Source organism: Phyllopteryx taeniolatus, chromosome 11 (assembly GCF_024500385.1).
Source record: "Phyllopteryx taeniolatus isolate TA_2022b chromosome 11, UOR_Ptae_1.2, whole genome shotgun sequence".
Classification (NCBI taxonomy): domain Eukaryota; kingdom Metazoa; phylum Chordata; class Actinopteri; order Syngnathiformes; family Syngnathidae; genus Phyllopteryx; species Phyllopteryx taeniolatus.
The window spans coordinates 1308224-1334349 of NC_084512.1; the positions used below are offsets into that span (position 1 = coordinate 1308224).

The 26126-nt window shown below is 42.1% G+C and overlaps 2 protein-coding genes and 1 long non-coding RNA gene across 5 annotated transcripts in view; all 3 read left to right on the forward strand.

Annotated features, from left to right (window-relative positions):
* Positions 1 to 1917: 1917 nt before the first annotated feature.
* tlx1 (T cell leukemia homeobox 1) lies at positions 1918 to 4543 on the forward strand. 2 transcript variants are annotated; one of them, XM_061790677.1, is made up of 3 exons: positions 1918 to 2409; positions 3361 to 3601; positions 4304 to 4543. In XM_061790677.1, exons 1-3 carry the CDS (start codon positions 2001 to 2003, stop codon positions 4512 to 4514), a joined length of 861 nt encoding a protein of 286 aa, XP_061646661.1. In that variant the 5' UTR covers positions 1918 to 2000; the 3' UTR covers positions 4515 to 4543. The 2 variants fall into 2 exon arrangements, with proteins under 2 accessions (XP_061646661.1, XP_061646662.1); XM_061790678.1 differs by having other exon boundaries at positions 1918 to 2386; positions 4304 to 4435.
* A 1514-nt stretch (positions 4544 to 6057) lies between these two features.
* On the forward strand, positions 6058 to 7352 carry LOC133486065 (uncharacterized). The gene is made up of 3 exons (XR_009790901.1): positions 6058 to 6406; positions 6728 to 6841; positions 7326 to 7352. It is a non-coding gene; the product is annotated as an uncharacterized LOC133486065 (long non-coding RNA).
* A 3763-nt stretch (positions 7353 to 11115) lies between these two features.
* Positions 11116 to 26126, forward strand: part of cep68 (centrosomal protein 68) — a 30100-nt gene continuing 15089 nt past the window's right edge. Inside the window, exons 1-2 of one of the 2 annotated variants that reach the window (XM_061790825.1) lie at positions 11116 to 11478; positions 14138 to 14424. In XM_061790825.1, coding sequence (XP_061646809.1) covers positions 14149 to 14424 — 276 coding nt within the window. In that variant the 5' untranslated portion in view covers positions 11116 to 11478; positions 14138 to 14148. The remainder of the gene's footprint in view (positions 11479 to 14137; positions 14425 to 26126) is intronic. The other variant, XM_061790824.1, reaches the window with a different exon arrangement.

A 26126-nucleotide genomic window follows, 5' to 3' on the forward strand; every position in this document is an offset into this window, starting at 1 on the left:
CACGTTTTAAAATATCCAAATATATCCAAGGTTTATGTTTCATTTTTTTTAACACGTGCACTGTAGTCACTACAGTGTAGTGGTTCATTCCCCTGACTTGTTTGCAGGCACTACCAGGCACCATGGGTTCAGTTTCAACTCAGTGCTGGCGTAAATGTGAGTATGAATGGTTGTCTATATCAATATGCACCCAGTGATAGACTAGCAACCTGTCTAGCGTTGAGTTTGCTGGGATACAACTCCAACTCCCTGTAACTGAGAACAGGATAAATGGTATCGAAAAAGGCTGGATGCATGACATTCGGTTATACAATATTGTTTCTTATATAAACTATTTTTATTTCAATATACATTGCAAAAACAGCAGGAGAGCTGTTCAAAAAAATTGAAGCTTTGCTTGTGTGTGTGGTTGCAATATACTGTGTCTCACAGTATATATATATTCCTAAACATAGATTAGACCTCTGCTCATCACGGCTTGCTCATAACAAACACCATGTTCGGACATAAGGGTGTCCACATTTGCACTTGGCACCAGGACACCCTAGGCTGCAGTTCGATGATCGACTTTGTGGTCTTGTTACTGGACTTGTGGCCACATGTCTTGGACATTCGGGTGAAGAGAGGGCTGAGCTGTCAATCGATCACCACTTGTTGGTGAGTTGGCTCCAATAGTGGGGGAAGAAGTATTGTGAGGATCTGTTGAGAACGTGTGGCTGAGTCCCCTGTCAGAAGAAGCTTCAACTCCCACCTCCGGCAGAACTTCGCCCACATCCTGGGGGAGGCGGTGGACATTGAGTCCGAGTGGACCATGTTCCGCCTCTCCATTGTTGAGGCGGCCAACCTGAGCTGTGGCAATAAGGTATCCCCATACCCATTAGTGGACACCAGCGATAAGGGATGCAGTCAAGCTGAAAAGTGAGTCCTATCGGGCCTTTTTAGCCTGTGGGACTCTGGAGGCAGCTGATGGGTATCAGCTGGGCAAATGGAATGCAACTTTGGTAGTCCCAAAAGCAAAAACTCGGGCATGGGAGGAGTTTGGTGAGGCCAGGGAGAATGACTTATGGACGGCTTTGAGGAAATTCTGGTCCACCATCTGGCGTCTCAGGAGGGGGAAGCAGTTCACCATCAACACTTTGTATGGTGGGGATAGTGCACTGCTAACCTCAACTCTGGATGTTGTGAGTTGTTGGACCGAATACTTTGAAGACCTCCTCAATTCCACTGACAAGCCTTCCCATGAGGAAGCAGACTCTGGGGACTTTGAGACGTGTTCTCCTATCTCTGGGGTTGTTATGTTATTAATCAGAACCTAACGAACAATAGTCAAGGGTTACTAGTTTGATACATCATCCATCCATCCATTTTCCAAACCACTTCTCCTCACTAGGGCCGCGGGCATGCCGGAGCCTATCCCAGATATCTTCGGGCGAGAGGCGGGGTACACCCTGCGCTGGTCGCCAGCCGATTGCAGTAGTTTGATACACACTGTGGAAATAACAAATTTGCTCAAATCACCATAAGTGTGAATGTTGCGTTGACGATAAGCGCAAGCTGCACCTGCGAACCTATAACGAGGATTAGTGGTATCGAAAATGGTTGAATGGAGTTTTGTTATTTTATTTTCATAGATCTACTGTCCCAGTTGGTAAATATGATCAATAACATGTCAATTAGGTCGTGTTGTTGTTTTGTGCTTTTCGGGCTGAAGAAAAATAGGTTGTAAAAAAATAATAATTTAAAAAAACGCACTTTTGCTGTCTTGATTGATGTCTTCGAGCAACTCCGAGCGAGAGAGGCGGTGTGTGAGTGTGTGCGTGTGTGTGTGTGTGTGTGGGGGGGGGGGGGGGGGGGGGGGGTTGGGTTCGGTCCCGATGCAGAAGCCGTCTGGATGTTGCACTCACTCGCAGACATAATCACACGCAGTTGATAACAGGCGCCCGGGGCTGACTTTTTGAGTCCGGTTGGACCGACGCGTGCTCCGATGCTCGGAGCGGGCCATGGACCACATCGGACTCGTTGGGGCGCATCTGCAGCAGGAGTCCATCAGTTTCGGCATCGACCAGATTCTCAGCACAGTGGAGCAGAGTTGCATGCTGAATCCCGGGATGCACGAACCGGATTACGGACACCCGGTTTACAGCTGTAACGCCAACAACGGCTGCGCGTGCGCTGGCGGCGGATACAACTGCAACAGCCCCTCGCTCGGAGGGGCTTATCACATGAACGTGCACGGGGTCAATGTGAGCGGGACGAATGCGGCCGGCGTGATCCGCGTGCCTGCCCACCGGCCAGTGAGCGCCGGGAACGCTTGTATGCCGCCGGTAACGGGAAGCGTCACCAACATAAGCGCTCTCACCTTCCCCTGGATGGAGAGCAACAGACGGTACACTAAAGACAGGTTCACAGGTATAGAATAGAGCACGGCGGCGATGACGTCAAGTCCACGCGAAAAAAATAAATATTGTAATTTAAATAAAAAGGGGGGTTTGCGTGCAGAAAGGGAAGGGGAAAAAAAGATTGCATACGTGGCTAAGTCAAGTTAATGGCAAAGTAAAAAGTTGTTTGGGTGATTTGTTTGCAGACGACTATATAGGTCACGGGAGAGGGGGGGGCGGGGTACTTCGTTTTTGGTTGCACATGAATTAAATGTGGTAAAACCGATGGCATTTTCCTCGAAAATAATATATAATAATAATATGTTGAACACGTTTTAGTCACGTGCAACGCGTTTGAATTGATTCCGTTCAAACGACGTTGTACAATAGAATAGAGTAGAATCGAATAAAATAGCGGAGTGCTGAAATCAAGTCTGCTCGACACATTTGAAATGTCAATGCGAAAGAAAGTTGCAAGCGTTAAAATAACAATAATCGTCAAAATGAAGCAGAGTTATGTCAGAGATGACAATGCGATTTGTTTATTGGCGACTATATAGGTTAAGATGAAATGATAAGCCCGATTAGGAAAATATTTTTACCTTCGATGAATTGATTACAAAAAAAAAAAAGTCATTTGGATTGACTTCGCCGCGCATGTACTTCGGTTCCAAAAATGGGTTCAACTAACATATATCATTCGATTATTTTCGAGGGAAAAAGAGGGCAAAACAGGTCAGTTATTTGAATCATGTGCAATATTTTAATTTTTTTCAGCAATTTACATAATGTTAAATGAATACCTTTCTGACAGCGTCAATCAAAACCGAGCATTATTATTGGTCGAAGCAGTGCATAAAGTGCATTTTTTTTGTTTCTCTCCGTACAAGCGTTTGAGTTGAGGTGAATAATAATCTAATGTATAAAAAAAAAAAAAAAAATGTAATTATCCTATGCTCTTTCATTGTTCCGGTCCGTCCAGTGTCTCTGTCGCCCCTCGCCGTGACCCGCCGCGTGGGACACCCCTACCAGAACCGGACGCCGCCGAAGAAGAAGAAGAAGCCGCGGACGTCGTTCACGCGACTGCAGATCTGCGAGCTGGAGAAGCGCTTCCACCGCCAGAAGTACCTGGCCAGCGCCGAGCGGGCCGCCCTGGCCAAAGCCCTCAAAATGAGCGACGCTCAGGTCAAAACCTGGTTCCAGAACAGGCGCACCAAATGGAGGTGAGACATTACAATTTACAAATATATTGGGGGGGGGGGATATTACAATGTGTACACGTGGTGGGCCCCCCTACAGCCGCTACGCGCCACAGACGAATAGGATTTATTATTATTAAGCTTAAAACAAACTTGGACAAGATACTGATTTTTAAAAACACGTCGTCGTCGTTGTTGTTTTTTTTTTTTTTTTTTTTTTTTTTTTTTTTTAAGTGGGCAATAATTGTGAGGGGAAAATCCAGGAAGTTGCACACGACCACACCGGCGCCGATGAAATCGGAAGTTCCTCCGCAATAATCGAAATTCATCCTATTTTTATTTTTTTTTTTTTTACTTCATTTTAAAGCGTAACGCCCCAAATATATTTAGACATCAGCCGTTCAGAAAGCACATATAGTTAGAATTGGAATATTGCGGTTGGAAAAGAACATCCGAAAAAATAAAAGGTCAAAAGGTTGAGGAAATGGACAACCATTTTCTGTACCAGTTATCATCCCTCGGGCTTCACCCTGAACTGGTCGCCAGCCCATCGCAGGGCACAGAGAAACAAACAACCACTTTTTTAAATTCTTTATTCTTTATTCTTTTATTTCGAGCACGTCCGCAAATCGAGGGCTTTATTTCACGTGACGCTGGGGGCAATTGGAAAGGCGACACATCAGTGTTTCTCGTGAACGCTGTGCGCATCCCCGGCGTCTTGTGCAGGCGTCAGACGGCGGAGGAGAGGGAGGCGGAGAGACAGCAAGCCAACCGGATCCTCGTGCAGCTGCAGCAGGAGGCCTTCCAGAACTCCATCAACCAGCCGGTGACGCCGGACCCGCTGTGCCTGCAGAATAGCTCTTTGTTCGCCTTGCAGAACCTGCAACCCTGGAGCGAGAACACCGCCAAGATGAGCAGCGTGTCGACCTGCGAGTAGCCACTTTCCCGCAACCTCCCACCTTTTCTCGGGGCTGGGTAGCCCCGATGGTCCGGCCGTCATGCAGAAATTCATTTTGAAAGGAGTCTGCAGTTACTCTCGAACGGACTTCCAGTTCCATCTTGTCGTACCGTTGGATACCGATGTAAAATCGAAAGCACCTTTCAATTGATGCCAATTTGTGACACGTTAATCAACAAAAGATGCGAATGTTGTCGATGACGGCTATTTGAGCATTTATGGGCCTAGAGGCCAGCCAGCATCTTGTTATTAAGACTGACATCCTCACTTGAAAACCTACCACCCCGACAGTATTTTAATTTCACACATCTATGAATATTTGTTTCACTTGTAACACAATTCACCCAAATGGACAACTTGATTTTTTTTTTTTTTTTTTTTTTTACATGACTGTAACTGCATTTTGTGTATAGTGTGGTCATTAGCCAGAATTTCTTTTTAAAAAAAAAACGTGTCTAACACTGCAATTGTGATTTACGTCAATGTGGTCGTGCAATACAATTTACATCCACGCTTGTGATATTACTTACCCAAATATATTCCATGCAGTTCCACACCGCTGCAATAATAAAAAATAATAATAATAATGTTACGTTTTCCAAATAATAATAATAATAACGAAACAGTTTTTTTTTTGGTGGAGCATTGAGTGGTTCCTTGCGAGTGCGACTGTGTGACATCATTTTGAATTTCCTATCTTGCAGGTTTTTAGGAATTTAGATATTGCGTTTATTTTACCACGGCTGCGGTTCTGGCTCATCAAAAATAATAATAATAATAATAATTTTTTAAAAACGAATCCGCCACTTGCTTGTAAATAGAAATGATATCCATTCCGTATATATTTGAACAAGGTGGAATTTGATATTCAGGATATTGGGAATATCAGTGGAATATTTCAATTTATGGAAAAGAGTTATGACGAATTGCCAAGGATGTATTTATAGTTCATACGCGGTTAAACGAACGACACCGAGGAAATTGCGTGAAACTTCAGAAGCTGACTGAGTCCGAATGAATATCTTCATATTTATTTGATGGAGTGTGGAATTTAAAAACTGACAGCGGAAGAAAAACACAAAAAAAAAACCTTTTAAAATGTCAATCCCGGAAAAATGAACGTCTTATTTGACTGCCACTTTTAACGATTGACTTTAAAAATACATCGAAACAATTACGATAGGCCTGTACGTATATTACAGGAAATACGCGAAACTAAAAAGTGACTAAAATCAGATTTATTTAAATATTCGAATGTAGAATTTCTACTGATGTAGCGTGTAATTTCAAAGCCTTATAGGACACTCGTAAAAACACTTTTTAAATTGTTCACCGCCGAAATTGCTTGATTGTGTGTGTGTGTGTGTGTGTGTGTGTGTATATATATATATATATATATATATATATATATATATATATATATATATATATATTTCCATTATATTGAATTAAAACCTTTTTTCATGATTATCTTTACCTTTCCAAGGTGATTAAGTTACTGATTTAGGTTCCCAAATGTCGTTCCCTGCCCTATAGGCTACACCACATTTTCTAGATACAGTTTTTTTTTTGCTCTTTTTCCGCTCCATAGTTATACTGTACATAATTCTATGAAATTGAGGATATTGTTTTGTTTTTTGTGGGTTTTTTTTCGTAAAACTGCAATACCGTGCTAAATGTTCCTCATGTCAGCTCATGTGAAAGCTTTGTCGCCCTTTAGCGGTGATGCAATAAACTACAACAACATCCGAACGTTCCGTCGCAAAAATGATGACGAGCCACCTGACTCGTGTTTCGTGCGACAACACGTTCCAATAACAATCGCGTAATTGTCCGAACTCGGAAGGGGAAACGCTGAAGCGTCGCTATCGGTAACCGATGTCTCGCTTGCCGTTTTTTGTTTCCAACTATAAATATTTACTTTCAAAGAGTCTGATTTTGGAATCATCATTGACAGGCGAGTGACCTTTTTTTACGTTATTGAGCCCATCCCTTACTGCTTACCATTCAAGTCAGATGTGATTACCAAGATGCACTGCTGTAGTTTAACCTTTTTTTTTTTTACAACTTAGCTGCCTACGACTGTGCCCGTCTTTAAAAGATAAAGCCGTATGGATTTAAATGTATCATTCGTAACGCGACTTGTTTTTTTTTTTTTTTTTGGGGGGGGGGGGGGGGGGGGGTGTACTCAGGATGGTTCCGGTCCGCCAGTGGTGCCGTGAAAGATGGAGAGCCTCTGAAGAGAGCTGTAACTCCCCAGGGGCGGTTTGACAAGGACGGGGAGAAAACCAAGGATGTTCTGGAAAGTAAGAATATTTCATTCTTTTTTTAATTTTTTTTTATTGCATTTGCACTGTATTATCTTCATTTATTTCTCTTACCATATGCTTTAACGTTCATTATATTCCATTTTATTTTCCCCCCAAAAAATCTGCCCATTTTAATGCATCCCTTTTGTGCATATAAGAGTAGCTGATTTATCAGTCTATTTATCAATCAATCCATCAGGATCCCCATCATGTTTCCAACCAACTTCTGTGTTGACAAAATTTCACAATGAGCAAATAATAACCTTTCAAACAACAATACATGTTCTGTTGTATGTTTTTTTTTTTTTTTTTTTTTAAAAGAAAGTTCCCAATATTGCTTCATTTCAATATTGTGATTTTTCTAACGAGCAATGTCAGTGACACTAATCAAACAAAAAGGGCGTACGCAGAGCATAGCACCGAGCACATTTAAGTGAGGCTGACATAAATATAAAAGACTAAAGTATTTCTCATCCCTTAGGGTATCCTGAAGATGTGAATCCTGTGACAAAGGAAAAGGGAGGACCCCGAGGTCCAGAGCCCACCCGCTATGGAGACTGGGAGAGGAAGGGTCGCTGTGTGGACTTCTAGTTCATTACCAGTATTGCACCTGGAACATACAGTATACATGAGAATGTTGTGTATTTGCCGTGTCCGCTTGCCCCCCGCAATGTGGCGTTGAGATCAGACAGTGAGAAAGCGACAAAGTCGGTTTCTGAGTGGCGTACCGTCATCCATGCAGCGCTAAAATGTGTCATCCACTGACAAATTGGTCTAGTCTCCGAAATAAACATCAAGATCACCACAATGATGAAAGTTTTTTAGCGACATCGATGAGTAATCATGTACAAATCGGGTTACTGACGTAGTTCGGTCCCTCCAGTTTTCACACTTCTTTGTCGAGTCCCAATTTACATACAGTCGGTGGGTTGAATGGATAACGTTATTACTCTTTATGTCTCATATTTCTGCTAATTTTGTATTTTTTTTTAGTCAAAGCAGGTCTTCCTGGACTCCCATCAATATGGTGGCACTCAGATGCATGTCAAAAGAAATCAACACTTGCACAATGACAGTCCTCACAGAATTATAGATGTATAAATGAAGTCAAATAGAATATATGAATAAAGTTTGATTACACAGGGTACTGTATTTCATGTTGATGGTCTTCACGCTCAAAGTGACTATTTTTCATGAGGGGCACAGTTGACGACTTGAGCCACTTGAAGAGGGGCAGTCAAAAAGTAATGAGCCCGATTTAATTTAACCGACTAATTGATTTGTTTTTTTTGTTCAAATATTTTGTGTGGTTTTTAGTTTCAATACTTGTTTGAAGGTTTATTTAAATACACTATATTGGCGATGGTATTTGCTCACCTGCCCTGACTCAGATATGAATTTAAGTGAAATCCTAATCCATAGGGTTTAATATGACATCGGTCCACCTTCTGCAGTTACAACAACTTTCCCACAAGGGTTCGGAGTGTGTTTATCGGAATTAATGACGATTTTCCCAGAAGCACATTTGTGACTTTACACACTGATGTTGGCCGAGAAGGCCTCGCTCTCATTTTCCAACTCCCCAAATTGTGAGCAGAGTCGGTGTTATATGACGTGGTTTTTCCTGTGCCGTTCCCGAAACACGATATTCAATATTCGATGCGCACAAGAGTCCAGCAGGAGATCGATAGCATCAATGGTGTGGGATGACTCGGCGCGGGTTCCCGCCGCCCGGAAGCGGACGGTAAGCTGTGGAGAAAAAAAAAAAAAACTGACTGCAATTTTGGAATCTGCATGCGAATTTTAGTTTGAATCAGCATAAAAATCTAACTCAGAATTTTTTGTTCGAATTGTTCCCCAGTGGAATTGATATAGTCACGGAAAAAAATATTAGACGCCTTGCTTTCTTCAGCTGCTTGTTCATTTTTAATGTCTTGTGCAACTGAAAGTACATTTGTTTGGACAAATATAATGATGACAAGGAAAATAGTTGATAAGAGTTTAAGACCTGATATCTAGGTCTAGCTATTTTCCATGGTGTTGATCATAACCAAAATCATTCAATAATACAATTACCGGTAAGCTCCCAGGCATTAAAATGAACAAGAAAAAGAAACAAGGGTGGTGTAATATTTTCCTTTAATTACTATATATCATACAAGTACTGTATGAAGTTGTACAATTTTATATACATAAAAACTAATGGATCTAATTTTTTTTAAATGACATTAAGAATGGGCTAATTCCATTATTACAGATTTTTTTTCAAGTTTATTAATTTAGAAAATGTATTTAAATGTTTAAAATAGAACATTTTCATCCATCCATTTTCTGAGCCGCTTCTCCTCACTAGGGTCGCGGGAGTGCTGGAGCCTATCCCAGCTATCATCGGGCAGGAGGCGGGGTACACCCTGAACTGGTTGCCAGCCAATCGCAGGGCACATACAAACAAACAACATTCGCACTCACATTCACACCTACGGGCAATTTAGAGTCCCCAATTAATGCATGTTTTTGGGATGTGGGAGGAAACCGGAGTGCCCGGAGAAAACCCACGCAGGCACGGGGAGAACATGCAAACTCCACACAGGCGGGACCGGGGATTGAACCCCGCTCCTCAGAACTGTGAGGCTGACGCTCTAACCAGTCGGCCACCGTGCCGCAATAGAACATTTTAATTCTTAAAATAGAAAAGTATTTGAAGTTATTTTTTTTCAGTTTTCACTCCACTGCTTCTAGTGAGTGACGTTCTAGATTTTTGCCGTTGTATCTTTTCAGTACCGGTATTGAGGAACTTTATCCAGGTATAGTATCGAAGTCCAAATTTTGGTATCGTGACGTCACTACTCTGAATGCTTCATCTTACCAAGATTTTGGACAGTCGAACAGTTTGGGGATTACCCCTTCCTCTTCCAACATGTCTGTGCACCAGTGCACAAAGCAAGGTCCATAAAGACATGGAGGAGAGAATTTGGTCTGGATGAATTTGACTGGCCTGCAGAGAGTCCTGCCCTCAACCCGATAGAACACCGTTGGGTAGATTTCGAGTGGACAGTGAGCCAGGCTTTCTTGTCGAAGATCATTGTGTGTCTGTGTGACCTCACAAATATGCCCCTGGAAGAATAGGCTAAAATTCCCATAAACTCACTCCTAAACAATACGGATTAAAAATGGGATATGTCAGGAACGTCACACAAAACAGACTCTTGTCGCTGCATCTATGGAAAGTAACAACTTCTGATCCCATTTCAACATTGAAAAGTAGTACCACCAAACTATTAAATAAAACTACTACACAACCCCAAATGATCACATTCAACGACAGAGGTTATTTTTCAGTCAGACTGGAATGTTGGCCAGTGGTTCGAGGTCCTCTTTTCCGATGAAAGTAAAGTGTGCCTTTCATTCGGGAATCAAGGTCCAAGGGTTTGGAGGAAGACGGGTGAAGAACAGAACCCAAGCTGCTTGAGGTCCAGTGCGAAATATCCACGATCAATCATGATTTGGGGCGCAATGTCCAGTGCAGGTGTTGGTAAACTCGGCTTTCTTAAATCCAAGGTCACCGGAACAGTCTACCAGAATGTTTTAGATGACTTCATGATTCCTTCTACTGAGAATCTGTATGGAGAAGCTCATGAAAAATGTAAGCGAAAACAAACGTGTTTATGTTATTGTTGAGTGGATATACAGAGACACTGCCTGAGATAATGCAAGTAAATGGACTGAACTGTGAACTGCCTTGCCAACTGGCCACCTTCAAAATAAAAGCCTACCAATAATAGGGACGTCAATGCTCTTTGGTTAAGGAATGCAACCAGCATGGTTAATTCGAATCTTGAGATGCATTAAAAAATAATCGTTTATTTGATATCTTTTGAAAAATAAATGGTAAATGGACTGCACTTATATAGCGCTTTATCTACAGCATCACAGTGCCCCAAGCGCTGTTGCCATGCAAGGTCCTGCCAGGCCCACTGGGAGCAAATTAGGGTTCAGTGTGTTGCCCAAAGACAGTTCGACATGCGGACAGTCGTAAGGGATTCCAACCTGCTCTACCTACTGAGCCAAAGCCACGCCAAAATAATCCCCTTAGTATCGTAAGACAAGTCCAGATCTGTGTGACAGACCACCAAGGACTCCACGAAAAGAGGTTTGATGAAGTCAATCGCACGGTGGAGCTATCAGCAAGCAAGTAGCCATATCTAATATGGCGGCGACGTCGACGTACAATTTAGCTCTGAAAGAGTTCTCTCTGTCCCACCCAGCTCTCGTCCTTCTCCACCAGTCACGCATCACTCTCGCACCTGGGTCCCCTCAATGTAAACCGGAATTCGGATACATTTACTCTAACTCCATCGTTAACTGGTTATCATTCACAGTGTTCTTCCGAGACACTCTCGCTCTATAGCTCTGTAATTGGCTGACACTGAGAGCGTACGGGTTTTGTTTCTTAGTTTAGTACTATTTGGCGGATATCGCGAAAGCAAAGAACAGGTTAAACGGGCGTTGTCAGTTCAGCACTGAAACGGCGGCACGTAAACGCAACACGCTTGGGGGACGGAGGCTAGCACAATAAACGAGACGGCTCGTCACTACAAATGGACACTCGAAGCCGAAATTCTTCGATAATTGGGGTAAGAGACTAGCCCGCTTTTTTTTTTTTTTTTTTTGTCAGGTCTTTGTCCGTCTTTGGCTTAATTCATCAAACTTCTCATTCATTGACTGACAATTGCGGGGCGTCACGAGACAAAACAACAGTAGCTATCCGCTATGTGTCTAGACTAGGTCTGCATGCCAAAATAATCGTTATAACACGTCAAACGGCGTTTTTCGTTTCAATTTTTCAATTGGTTGTATATTTTTCACACGTTACACATTGATACAGTTTGCTGCATTGGCAAAATGTAGAATTGTATGCTGCAATATTATTTATATTACTACTTCGTGCTATTGGTGCGGAACTCTCAAAGGCCCAACCGTATGGCAGTTCCCTCTTTTGTAAAATTACACCCAGTCGTAGAAGTGCTAAGATTGCAACAACAGAATTGTCACCCATTAAAATTTTTTTTAAATTATAATAAAGAGTGTGAAAAGACTATTTAACTGTAAATATGTCCACATGGCATTCCGTTATAGTTTAGTCCACCCACCCATACTACTTTTGTGATTATCGTGCTCATATCACTGTTGGAGTTTGCAGTAAAAAAAAAAAAAAAAAATGTCGAAACTGTCTCTATGACCTGACAGCAGAATATTATTAAATGTTAAGAAAAATCATCACTCTCTGGCCCCAATCGAAATTAATTGTAAATATTATTTTAAAACTGAGGATAACGGTGTGAGGATAACGAGCATATCAGCGAGTGGAAAAGGCACGAGACGTGACCGAAGAAATGTCAGTCATCGCTCGCTCCTTAAAATAAAGTCTAAAACTCTACAAGGGCGGGTGGTGTGCTATACGCAGACGGCTGCATGGCTGAGATTTGGAAAACCACTGGAAGGGGGACCCAGGTATAAATACAGTGGTACGGAAAGTGTTCAGACCCCCTTAAATTTTTCTCTTTTTTTATATTGCAGCCATTTGCTGAAATCATTTCAGTTGTTTCCTCATTAATGTACACACAGCACTCCATATTGACAGAAAAAAACAGAATTTTTGACATTTTTGCATATTTATTAAAAAAGAAAAACTGAAATGTCACACAGCCATAAGTATTCAGACCCTTTGGACACTCATATTTAACTCGGGTACTGTCCATTTCTTCTGATCATCCTTGAGCTAGTTCTACACCTTCGTTGGCGTCCAGCTGTCTTTTATTATACCGATTGGACTTGATTAGGAAAGCCATCCACCTGTCTAAGACCTTACAGCACACAGAGCAAATGAGAATCATGAGGTGAAAGGAACTGCCTGAAGAGCTCAGACAGAATTGTGGCAAGGCACAGATCTGGCCAAGGTTACAAAAAAAATTCTGCTGTCCTAAAGCAAATTTATTAAAATAGTGCATTTCATACACAAGGTAACTCAATGTGCTTTACGTGATTAAAATCATTAAAAAAGAAAGGGGGGAAAAAAACAATTAAAAGAGCGCACAGTGCAAGAAATATCATTTAAAAGTGGAAATGCTCTAAAAAGCATGGGGAAAAAAGAGAGAGTTTAACCTGGACTTAACATGCACACTTGGGGCTGATGTCACTTCTGTTGGCAACGTATTCCATTTGTGTGCAGCATAATAGCTAAATGGTGCTTCACTATGTTTGCTTTGGACTCTGTGCTCTACTATTTGACCTGAGTCTGTCGATCTCAGAGCCCGACTGGGTTTATATACCATTAGCATTTCGTTCATGTATTCAGGACCTAAACTGTTTAGTGATTTATAGATCAGTAGAAAAACTTTAAAATCTATTCTAAATCTGACTGGAAGCCAGTGTAAAGACTTTAGAATTGGAGTAATATGCTCTGACCTCTTTGTTCTGGTCAGAACCCGAGCTGCAGCATTCTGAATAAGATGCAGCTGTTTAATGCGCTTTTTAGGGAGTCCAGTCAGAAGACCATTACAATAGTCAAGTCTACTTGAGATAGACGCATGGATGAGCTTCTCCTGGTCTGCTTGACACATGCAAGCCTTCACTCTGGATATGTTCATCAGATGGTAGAATGTACATTTAAGGATTATGGAGGCCATTGTGCTCTTAGGAACCTTAAGTGTGAAAAGGACAGCACCCGACTTTAATATTAGTATCACAGCATTTGATGTGATAAAAACAGATGAGTTTAACAATGGTATATTTAACTTTTAGCTGAAACATTAATTAATGAAGTTAAGTCAACTGGATTAGTTCCACACACATTGCCTTTTAGTTCATAGGTTTGATATTGATACCGTTTATAAAGAACCCAGAGTCAAATGTTCATTTTAGTGTATGCTGCGGGCTGCTAAGAAAATGGATGTTCATAATTTGGACACCCTTTATTTAAACCATGCAAACTTTTTAGACCCAGCCCCCTAAAGGAATCTTAATCGGGAATCGTCTAAAACCGGTTGTTGTGAGCCCCCCAGAAAATTTTGTACCGCAACACCCGTTTGCCAACTCCCTCTAATCCTGATAAAACTACTCTTAAAGTTAGAATGGTCAGTAATCTTACTCTTCAAGGTGTCTGACAATGTTGACACTTCTCTGTGACTTACAGGCGTATATAATGGTAGTAAAAATTATTTAAAAACAACACATTCAGCCCTTTTTATATACTGAAAATGTTTTTGTTTTTTTTAATATTCATGTCATTGCCAGGATCTTCATAGATGACATTTCATCCAATGGACGCCGTTGAATGCAGCCGTCCATGGAAGGTGCATGTTCCAGATACATGTATTAGACACAGCATAAGACTGAATGCAGAAGACATTGCAAGTGACAAAGGAGCAACAGAAGGGGAGGAAGAACAGCCCCCTAAATGTGTTACCATGGCGCCCACTCCCAGGTATCTGACTGACAGGCAATATGTGATGAGAAAGCCTCTGTTCTCTATCGGACAGCCATCTATTTTAAAGAAGACTCAGCAACATCATCAACTGAGGGCAAGTACAGTATTTATATAATAATTGTCTTTGATTAAAATGATATTCAGGTGCTGTGAAGTCATCATATATCTAATAGCTAACCATATTTAATGAAACCATGTGTATCATATTTGTGATCCCTTTGTATTATTTCCGTTTCAGTTTAATCACGTCAAGCAATACACATCATCACACACACACATCAGCACCAGGTTATACCAATATACACCACATGACACCCCCATAGAATATACTCCAAGCTTATTGGCTGGGGGCTCAGGACCTTTAACACATAAAACAAAACGTAAGGTAGATGCAATTAATACTTTACAAACAGAACAGGACATTAGGCCTCATTCATTTACCAAGAGTGCACACAGATTTGTGTCAAACATGCGTACGTCAATATGTTCGTAACATATATATATATAGATTTTTTGTACTCTGCATAAAAATTTAGAACCTCCTCAGACCATGCGTACGTGCAAATAATGCAGGATCAGCTTTCGAAGAAACACCAAACGCACATCTTTTATCCAAGATGCACAACGCATCGGAACTACAGTCATTGACCAAAAAAATAATAACTCAAACCAGGAATAACAATAAAAAGGACACTTTTCATCACTTTTACCCTCATTTACAGTATGTGCATGTATGTGTTCCCAATTTTGTTGAATGATTAAGTTACAACCGGTTTATGAAAAATTTACTTCAATTTAGATCAAGGCGTAACATTCAGATCAAATTTATAGTGTTGCTTAGTACTTAATAGTGTTGTTTGCATTTATATGATTTTTTAAACGTATAATCAAGACGTGGGATTGGCGACCTGGTGGTCCTGAGCTCCCTCCGGAGTACCATATTGATACAGAACTTAGTGCGGACACCTGCTTGACATGGTCCGCTGCAGCTCAAGAGCTCCTGAGCTCAAAAGATCCGCCACCATCTAAATTAGACAGGAATTCTGAGTCATGGTTGTCAATCATAATGTCATCTAAGCGGTTTGAGGAAAGAGGTCTGTTCACAGGTAGGACAGTGTCAGCAGGTCTCATGAAGCATGCTGATGTTAATTGATCCGTGACTTTAACTACCACATGTGCCTAAAGCAGTGAAGTTTATGTCACTATACTTGGTGCCATGTATGTATTTTTGTTGCAGTTTAACACTTTCCTTATGATAAAAGGTCAATTTCACTCCCGGTCTCATGACTTAATGTGTGAAATGTTTAACTAACTGGATAGCAGGGCCAGGCCATAAGAGGAGTTAGGTGGTACAGGGGGCAGAATTAACACATTAACTGCCATTGACCGGCTTTAGAAGTCAAATATCCATGTTAACGGGGAAGGCTGGCAGTGAATGACTTAAGAAAAGAAGTTAAGCTTAGATTGTTGAAAAGGCAAAGGTGAAGTTGTATCCTGAGAAATATTGGTACAAGTGTAACAAAGCGATTTTTGAGAACGTGACACATGAAGGGGTTAAGAAACCTAGTTGTCGGTACTTTTCCAGTCCAGCTGCACGCACACTTACAATTCCAAAGGTGGAAGAAGAGAGGGAGTGCATGCACGGGTCGAGGAATCATTGAAGTCTAAACAATAACAGGTTGTTGTACTCAAAACATTTGCAAGGACAAACACAATCGCTGTCTGAGCAGAGTCATAATACAGAAGTGAAATTAGTAGAGTTGCATGCAACAGCAAAAACAAAGATTCGTCATAGGTGTCACGTCTTTGTAAGGTTCAAAACTGTGGACTGTCAAAAGTGGAAGCATTGATATACACATTGATCCCAATAATTATGACAGTTAATGCAAAACCACAGAGGAAGGTTTCTAAAACCCATGGGAGACTTCATCATTCAGCCTCGTCAGGCCGATCATTCTCGCCGTCCGTTGCAGAAGGAGAGAGAGGAGTCGGTAGGTGGAGGAGGTAGCATTAGAGTTGAGGTGATGCGTGAACCCACATAGCTCTTGGTTAGCAGTGAAGAAGAACCCGGAAGGCCCGGCCAGCCACGGACGTCTCCACGTCTTTCCAACAAGACGACATGTCACAGGGTTTGATTTCGTGTAGGGGTCCCTCAACCGCTCCATGGCAGTGCTGATAGGACTTGTTTCCTGAAATTGATTAGTCAGTGTGCAATACCTGTACATCTCGTGTGTCCACCGGCAGACCCGAATGGATGCAGTCCAATGGAGTGCCTGCAAAGACAATCTCAAAAAGGGGATAGGGCGCCCACGCATCCGCATGTATACTTGACCTAATTTAATTGACTTCCCAGCATTTATTTGCAGGTGGTAGCTACCATGTGTTTTGACGTCAAATTGTAACTAACCTGTTAGAAAGCTTTTGTTAGAGGAAAGCTCTCCAAGAATTGTAATACAATTCTAATAATAATTTGGGTCAATTGTGCTACTACCACTTACTTCAGTTCTTGCTTAGACATGTCTGCCATATCTAGACAGTATTTTGTAAGCGCATTGATCATTATATCATTAGATACTTTCTCAGTATCAATCAATATAGTCCTATCCATTATGAGCATTATACTAATTTACTATTTGTATATTACCATTATCTTTGAGTGATAATCTAAACATTACTAAATGTAAATGCATTACAAAATTTTGGTGGAATAAAAGCTCTAGCTAGGTACTTTTTCTTTCCACCAAAAGCCCGTGTCTGTGTCAACACAAGGTTATGGAAATAACGAGTGAAGGATTTTTGTGTAGTCTGGCAGTCGAAGGACACCAGCACTGACCAAAACTTTCTTCCGTTGGATAAAATTTGCCTCAGCATTTCTTGTCCAAGGGATGCTACTGACACGGTCAGTTATGCATAATTACTGATCCAATAGTTGTGCATAATTCCAGATCCAGGATCTGCAATCATTTGCCATGCCCACAAGTAACATCTGTACCAGCATTAGATTTTTCGTCAGGTTTGTTGGTTTGAAATTTAGAAATACAATTTTTTAGACCACAGTTAAAATGTATCTTTGACTGTATGCCAGAATCAGCTAAGAATTTCAGTAAGGTCCGTGTCCTTTTTTTCCAGCAAGTCCTGTGTCCCCTTTTAAACCATAAACATATTGTCTACAAGTCTTTTAATTTGTGTAATTTGTATTATGTATACCACGTGACAGATTTAAACAAAAATGGCTGACATCCTTTTAATCACGCTGAAGTTTGCCCCCCCCAAACAAATTCATAGGGCTTCACTGAATTGGTTTCGCCAGCGATCTGACCCAGAAGTTATTGCTTAGAAACGGTGTGTGTCTGCAGAACGGATAGATCGGCTCATTTAAACAATTTGTTTTTCTATTTCATGCTTGGGTTGAGACATGGTGAGGTTTTACAGTTATTGAGCTCAGTGGACGGCCTTGTAATAAGCATGCGTATTCTCAGACGTAATTTAAAGTGCATGGGACTGTACAAGAGGAGAAATCAGTCCGACCCCCTGGAGGAAGCGTCATTTCTAATGGATCAGCTGGAGGGGAAGGCTCCACAGATACAAACTACACCATCTCCACTGCATCCAAGCTGAGACCCAGGGTACCGTGAGACAGCTGCTTAAGTTTTTAGACCCCTGTGGTATTGCACAAAGGTGGAGAAACCGCTTGACCCGACCTACGTACGTTAACCCTGGGCCTAATTTTATGTGGCATGTTGACTCGTACAACAAACTAAAGCCTTTTGGTCTTTGCATGAATGAAGCGATTGATGGCTTTTCAAGGCTCATGGTTTGGCTCCATGTCTATTCAACAAACTGCAACCCCAAGATCATCGCTGGTTACTTCATATCCGAAGTTGAGAAGAGGATGGGGACACCTGCCAGAATTCGTGCAGATTTGTGGACAGTGGCAGAGATTACTACACTGGAGTACGGATATGGACCGCCACGTCGGTAACTGCTTCATTTCTGGGTCCAGTAGTCACAATGAGCGGATTGAAAGCTGGTGGGCCTTTTTGAGAAGGCATCATGCTCAATTCTGGATGAACCGTCTCCAGGAACTCCAAGACTGACAGTTTTTGGGGAAACTTCTTGGACAAACAGCTTGAATTGATTACTTGCCTGAACATCATGGAGGTAGGCATCATGTAAATAAGTGTAATAATTACATCTATCTATCTCTATCTATCTACCTATCTACCTTCCTTCCTTCCGTCCAAAAAAGCTGGGATGGGGGCATGTTTACCTCTGTGTTAAATCACCTTTTCTTTTAACAACATTCAATAAACGTTTGGGAACTAGGACACTAATTGTTGAAGCTTTGTAGGTGGAAGTCTTTCCCATTCATGCTTGATGTACAGCTTCAGCTGTTCAACAGTCCGGGGTCTCCGTTGTCGTATTTTACGCTTCATAATGCGCCACAAATTTTCAATGGGAGACAGGTCTGGACTCCAGGCAGGCCAGTCTAGTACCCACACTCTTATACTACGAAGCCACGCTGTTGTAACACGTGCAGAATGTGGTTTGGCATTGTCTTGCTGAAATTAGCATGGGCGTCCATGAAAAAGACATTGCTTGGATGGCAGCATATGTTTCTCCAAAACCAGTATGTACCTTTCAGCATTAATGGTGCCTTCACAGATGTGTAAGTTACCCATGCCATTGGCACTAACACAGCCCCATAACATCACAGATGCTGGCTTTTGAACTTTGCGTCCATAACAGTCCGGGTGGTTCTTTTTGTCTTTGGCCCCGAGGACACGACGTCCACAATTTCCAAAAACAATTTGAAATGTGGACTCGTCAGACCACAGAACACTTTTCCACTTTGCATCAGTCCATCTTAGATGAGCTCGGGCCCAGAGAAGCCGGCGGCGTTTCTGGGTGTTGTTGGTAAATGGCTTTTGCTTTGCATAGTAGAGTTTCAAGTTGCACTTACGAATGTAGCGCCAAACTGTATTTACTGACATTGGTTTTCTGAAGTGTTATTGGATGTCTAACAAATCATCCGTCCATCCATTTACCATACCGCTTACCCTCACAAGGGTCGCACGAGCCTTGCTGGAGCTTATCCCAGCTGACTCTGGGCAAGAGACGGTACACCTTGAACTCGTCGCCAGCCTATTGCAGGGCACATATAGACAAATCATCTTTTTCTGAAATTGTAATAGCCCGTCCATGGATGATACCACAGGCATTTTTCAACTCTGATGTCTTCAATGTGGGTCAATTTTGAAAGTTTTTATTTATTTATTTATTTTATTTTTTAATCGGGAGTGGAATAGCCTCTTACTGAAAACTTTTGTGAACTGCTAAAATGAAAAAGCCAAATTATTTAACAAATTACTAGAGATTAGACAATTTTTTTTTTAGATAAGATGACTGTACTTGTGTTCCAACATTTCTCATTTCTAAAGAACCAACGAGATAGGTCTTCATGCTCATCATCATGATTAGAAATAAAATAAAGCAAGAATAAATAATTAAATTCCCCATTTGCAGCTCTGTATTTCCAATTACATTTGGATTTTGGTCACAACATGCAGAACAGCAATCACAAATTGTGTCTCCACAAAACAGTGTAACATCAGACTGTTGGTGATGTTTAACTTCAACATGACACAATTTTCACCTTGTACTTATTGCTCTCTGGTAATCAAAAAGGTAACAACTTTAAAAGGAACAGGTATGTTCTGTATGAACACGGCAGATAAACAGCTTTGTGTATTTGTAAACATTTTGTAAAGTCAGTAATTCTCACTGTGGCTTGGTCCCTGAAAGAGTAATTTATTACTGACCTAAACTACGCTGAACGGAAAGGACATTTCAGCAACAAGTATGCTATCCATTACAGTGTGTAATTCTGGGTAAGAAGTGTATATCCATGGCAGTTCCAGAACTGGCCCACAGGTATGAGCTACTGGACGTCTTGCTAGTCCATCTGCTGGTGTGAACAGGATCTCAACCTTGTCAACAGAGATACCATCTGACCTTGTGACAAACCTTAACAATTTTTCAAGTCCTGCATCATCCAGTCCTCTGATGTACTGTTGCAGAAAAAGCAAGCTTTGATTCTCTGCTTGAGTAGTAAGAGATGCTGTCAGCAGTTTAAAGAGCTTTTTTGTTGTGGGCTTTTTATCCTGATACATTTGTAAGAGATCTTGTGGCTTCACAAATACTTCTTTTAGGGGGGTGCTAACAATTAATGACAATTTTTCTGCTACATATCTTGGTTTTCGGATCAACTGCTTGTGTGCCACTTGAGTTGTTACATCCAAGCGGTCCAGAAGATCTAATAGTTCATCTTTGTCCTCATTTGAAAGATCATCTTTTAAGGCAATGGTTATCAGATCACTATCTGGTTGATTTATGTACAGGAGGAGACTTTGCAAGAGCATATCATCTGACACTTGATTCTCACCAAAAAGAATGCAGCTTTGACATCCCTTGACACACCATCTGCATCAGCTCATTTTTCATCGATGGATGTGTATTTTAAGTGGTGTTTGAGCAGTGCTGTATCCTTAAACTGGCTAATCATCTCCTCCAGAAGATGGACAGTGAAGTTTTATGGTGATGACACATTCAAGATCATATGGAGCTGTAGAATCACTTGCTTGATCACCTGTATATGCGGTGTCTGGAGTGTTGAGTGTTGCTGTGCTTAATGTGATAAGAGTGACTGATGGGATGGCCTGCTCAACTACTTCAAACTGGATGGATTGATGTATCAAAGTGTCATCCGGCTGACTTGCCATGGGCACTCCAAGGAAATGGCCGATCATTACCTCAGATGTATCAGAAATTACATCTGCAGCTAACTCCTTCAAATCAGCCGACTGAATGACAATGGTTTGAAGATCATCATGATGTGTCTCTCTCAGTTGTACATCAATATTTGCATCAGAGCTTTCCCCGACAGAGTCTATTAGTGCAAAGGTAAAATCTTAACACTCCCATTCTTAGTACTTTGTAGAGGTCTCCAATTGTGAGATCTTCATCAAGTACAGCTTCTTCTTGATAATCTGTCACAACTGAATGCTTCACATCTTCCAAATCTACTGTTTCCATTTGGAAAGAAAATGTCTTTAGCATACTGTATTATGTCAGCTTTTTTGGACTCTTTGGACACATGAAGCTTCCTCGTTCTCCCTCCTTTGCGTTTCCTTATTTGTTTACCTTCATGAATCCACCCCAACTCAACTTTTCTGATCAGCATTTCAGCCCATTTGTTTTTTTTTTTTGTGTAGGTTCTTTTCCGCTTTGCAGTTGGACACCTCGAGTGGGGATCAGCAGTTGCCCGACGATACGATTCTATCACGATACTTGAGTCACAATTCGATTATTGTGATATGCTCGTATTGCTATATTATTGTGATATTTTACAATATATCATTTCTATTTTAAGTTATCAGGCAATTTATTTTTCTTTCATTAACAGAGGGGTACCAACAACTTTATCCGTCAGTATGTATACTTTATATGTACAGATAGATGCATATAGACTACATGCATTATAGGCTAATATTATATAATTATATGGCTGTCTTTAATTTATACAGTATTCTTACACAAACTTCTCTGCTGGATATTACACTGAATGGATCCCCCTCCCCCAACTGAGCTGTGAGTGGTCCTCTGTTTTCACCCAGGGACCTACATTTCGCTATTGTTGCAGAGTCGAATCCCACTTTTACAAAATTTAAGACCAAGAAATGGTATTGTTTAAAAATAACCTCTGAAAACATGTTATTCATATTAATTGTTCATGTTATAACGTGTAATCTGTCACATTAAAACGTGAACCATAAAACATTAAACATATCACGTGTGAGTGAACTGTTTTTTTTTTTTGGGCGGGTGGCAGCAATACGCTTCCGTAAGAGATAATGCAAATTCTGTCCAAATAAATTAGAAACGTCAACTTGGACTGGTCTTGGAGAGGGGGATGGGAGGACATCTTTCTCATTCAAAGGGCTCTATGAATTATGCTTCATACTTGCATACATTAACTCCATAGTGTTTAAATGAATGTCTGGTGATGACTGTAAATGAAATAACTAGCTTGACCCTCGTGCATCATAATCACAATACATAGGGAGTCATTTTGAGACAAAACATGATTCAGGCTTTTAAATGTTAAAAGTAAGTCATATATATATATATTTATTTACTTTCGACCCCTCAAAATGTTCAATGGCATCAGACCTATCCATCCATCAATCAATCCATTTTCCTCCGCTTATCAGAGGTCGGGTCGCGGGGCAGCAGCCTCAGCAGGGAAGCCCAGATTTCCCTCTCCCAACCAGCTCTTCCGAGGGGATCCCGAGGCGTTCCCGGGCCAGCCGAGAGACATAGTCTCCCAGCGTGTTCTGGGTCGTGCCCGGGGTATCCTGCCTGTGGGACGTACCCGGAACACCTCACCGGGGAGGCGTCCGGGAGGCATCCTAATCAGATGCCCGAGCCACCTCATCTGGCTCCTCTCAATGCGTAGGAGCAGTGGCTCTACTCTGAGCCCCTCCTGGATGACCGAGCTACTCACCCTATAGCTAAGGGAGAGCCGGGACACCCTGCGGAGGAAACTCATTTTGGCTGCTTTTATCCAGGATCTTGTTCTTTCAGTTGTTCAACCCACCGCTCGTGACCATAGGTGAGGGTAGGAACGTAGATCGACCGGTAAATCGAGAGCTTTGCTTTTCGGCTTAGCGCCTTCTTCACCACAACGGATCGATACAAAGCCGCATCACTGCAAACGCTGCACCGAGCCGCCTGTCGATTTCCCGTTCTATTCTTCCCTCACTCGTGAACAAGACGCCAAGATATTTGAACTCCACTTGGGGCAGGATCTCATCCCTGTCCCGGAGAGGGGACTCCAGCCTTTTCCGACCATGGTCTCAGATTTGGAGGTGCTGATTCTCATCCCAGCCACTTCACACTCTGCTGCGAACTGCTCCGGTAAGAGTTGGATATCATTGCTTGATGAAGCCAAGAGAACCACATCATCTGCAAAAAGCAGAGATGCAATACTGAGGCCACCAAACTAGACCCCCTCTACACCTCGGCTGCGCCAATAAATTATGTCCATAAAAGTTATGAACAGAATTGGTGACAAAGGGCAGCCTTGGCGGAGTCCAACCGTCACCGGAAACGAGTAAGACTTACTGCCGGCAATGCGGACCAAACTCTGACACTGGTCGTACAGGCACCCCATACTCCCGAAGCACCCCCCACAGAACTCTCCGAGGGACACGGACGAACGCTTTCTCCAAGTCCACAAAACACATGTAGACTGGTTGGGCGAACTCCCATGCACCCTCGAGGACCCTGCCGAGGGTATAGAGCTGGTCCACTGTTCCACGGCCAGGACTAAAACCACACTGCTCCTCCTGAATCTGAGATTCGACTTTCCGACGGACCCTCCTGTCCAGCTCCCCTGAATAGACCTTACCAGGAAGGCTGAGGAGGGCGATTCCCCCTGTAGTTGGAACACACCAACAACATCCAGAGCCTTTAGGAAGCCCGGGTGAATCTCATCCACCCCCGGGAACTTGCCACCAAGGAGATGGGAGAACCCGCATCAGAGACCCCAGACTTTGCTTCCTCATGGGAAGGCGTGTTTGTGGAATTGAGGTCTTTTAAGTATTCTCTCCACCGACTCACAACGTCCCGAGTCGGGGTCAGCAGTGCCCATCCTCACTATACACAGTGTTGATGGTGCACTGAGAGGCCGGATGGTGGACAAGAATTTCCTCGAAGCCATCCAGAAATCGTTCTCCATGTCCTCACCAAACTCCTCCCACTAGCTTTTGCCTCAGCAACCACCAAAGCTGCATTCTGTTTGGCCAGCTGGTACCCATCAGCTGCCTCAGGAGTCCCACAGGCCAAAAAGGCCCGATAGGACTCCTCCTTCAGTTTGACGGCATCCCTCACCGCTGGTGTCCACCAATGGGTTCGGGGTTTGCCGCCACGAAAGGCACCGACTACCTTACGGCTACAGCTCCGGTTGGCCGCCTCAGCAATGTAGGCATGGAACATGGTCCACTCGGACTCAATGACCCCGCCTCCCCCGAGACATTGGTGAAATACTGCCGGGAGTGGGAGTTGAAACTTCTTCTGACAGGGGATTCTGCCAGACGTTACCAGGAGACCCTCACAATACGGCTGGCATCTGCCCGCTCCATTGGAGCCAACTCACCACCTTCGGTCACCGCCCAACCCCTATAGCCGCTCCCGCAGGTGGTGGGCCCAATGGAAGCGGGACCCACGTTACCCTTTCGGTCTGTGTTGGCCACCAGGCGCTCTCCTTCAAGCCCTACCTCCAGGCCTGGCTCCAGAGGGGGGCCCCAGTGACCCTGCGTCCGGGCAAAAGAAAACGCAATCCAATAATTTTTCTCGTCATCGGGATTTTTGGAGCCGTGCTTTGTCATAGATATACATGTATAGGTTTTATTTAATTTTTTGATGGCCTCTATGGCCCATAGCCTTGAATAAGTCAGTATGTCATAAAAACATAGATTTTTATGCATGACCATTTTTGGAACAATTACATTTATTTATTTTTTAACTGTTATTTGAGCCAAAACATGGTGCAGGCTCGTAAGTGCTCTAAGTCTTTTTTTAACTTTCAACCCCTCAAAATGTTCAGTGTCATCAGACGTATCCACAGATATAGTTTTTTTGTTTTTGTGTGCACTCTATGGACAATAAAAGCAGTGTTGTGCTATGACCATAACTCTAAACATACCATATTCACACAAAAAAAAATAATTCACGGTGGAATATTTGATACGACGTAATTAGAGACTTCAATAAGTCATAACATATATTTGTACGCATGATCATTTTTGGAACAATTTCATCCATCCATCCATCCATTTTCTGAGCCGCTTCTCCTCACTAGGGTCGCGGGCGTGCTGTAGCCTATCCCAGCTGTCATCGGGCAGGAGGCGGGGTACACCCTGAACTGGTTGCCAGCCAATCGCAGGGCACATACAAACAAACAACCATTCGCACTCACATTCACACAAAAAAAACAAAACACTGCAGTCATTCAAGCCAAAACAATGTTCAGGCTCTTAAGTGTTAAACTAAGTCATATATGAATATTTTAATATTTTCAACCCCTCAAAATGTTCGATGGTGTCAGATCTATCCATAGATATATAATTTTATTTGTTTTTTAATGCCCTCGAAGGACAATAAAAGGATTGTGTTTTGACCATAACTCTAAATATGCCCTAGCATATATAAACAAATGGGAAATTTTCATATGAGGTAATTAGAGCCTTGAATAAATAAGTCAAAACAGATTTTTACGCATGATAATTTTTTGGAACAATGGCAGTTGTTTTTTTAAACATACTGTAGTCATTCGAGCTAAAACATGGTTCAGGCTCTTAAAAGTGTTCTAAGTCATATGTACATTTTTTACTTTTAACCCCTCAAAATGTTCAGTGGCATCAGACCTATCCACACTCAATATAGGTTTTTTTTTTTTTTGGTGCCCTTTATGGACAATAAAAGCAGTATTGTGTTATGACCATAACTCAAAATATGCCCGACATATATAAAAGCGGAACATTTTATATGAGGTAATTAGAGCCTTAAATAAGTCAATACATCATAACAACAACAACAGTTGCTTCAAAGTGTCCTTGCAGTCTCAGGGATCGCTGCTGGTGTGAAAGTGAGCTCACCAAACTGATGAGCTTTTAGTGGACCTGACAGCCCTCAACCAATAGAAGGAGATAGATTCAAACCGACCAATAAGAG

Coding starts and splice junctions, on each gene's coding strand:
- tlx1 (XM_061790677.1), top strand. CDS start 2,001: ATGGACCACATCGGACTCGTTGGGGCGCATCTGCAGCAGGAGTCCATC. Junction 2,410..3,360: donor CACTAAAGACAGGTTCACAG/GTATAGAATAGA, acceptor CGGTCCGTCCAG/TGTCTCTGTCGCCCCTCGCC. Junction 3,602..4,303: donor AACAGGCGCACCAAATGGAG/GTGAGACATTAC, acceptor CGTCTTGTGCAG/GCGTCAGACGGCGGAGGAGA.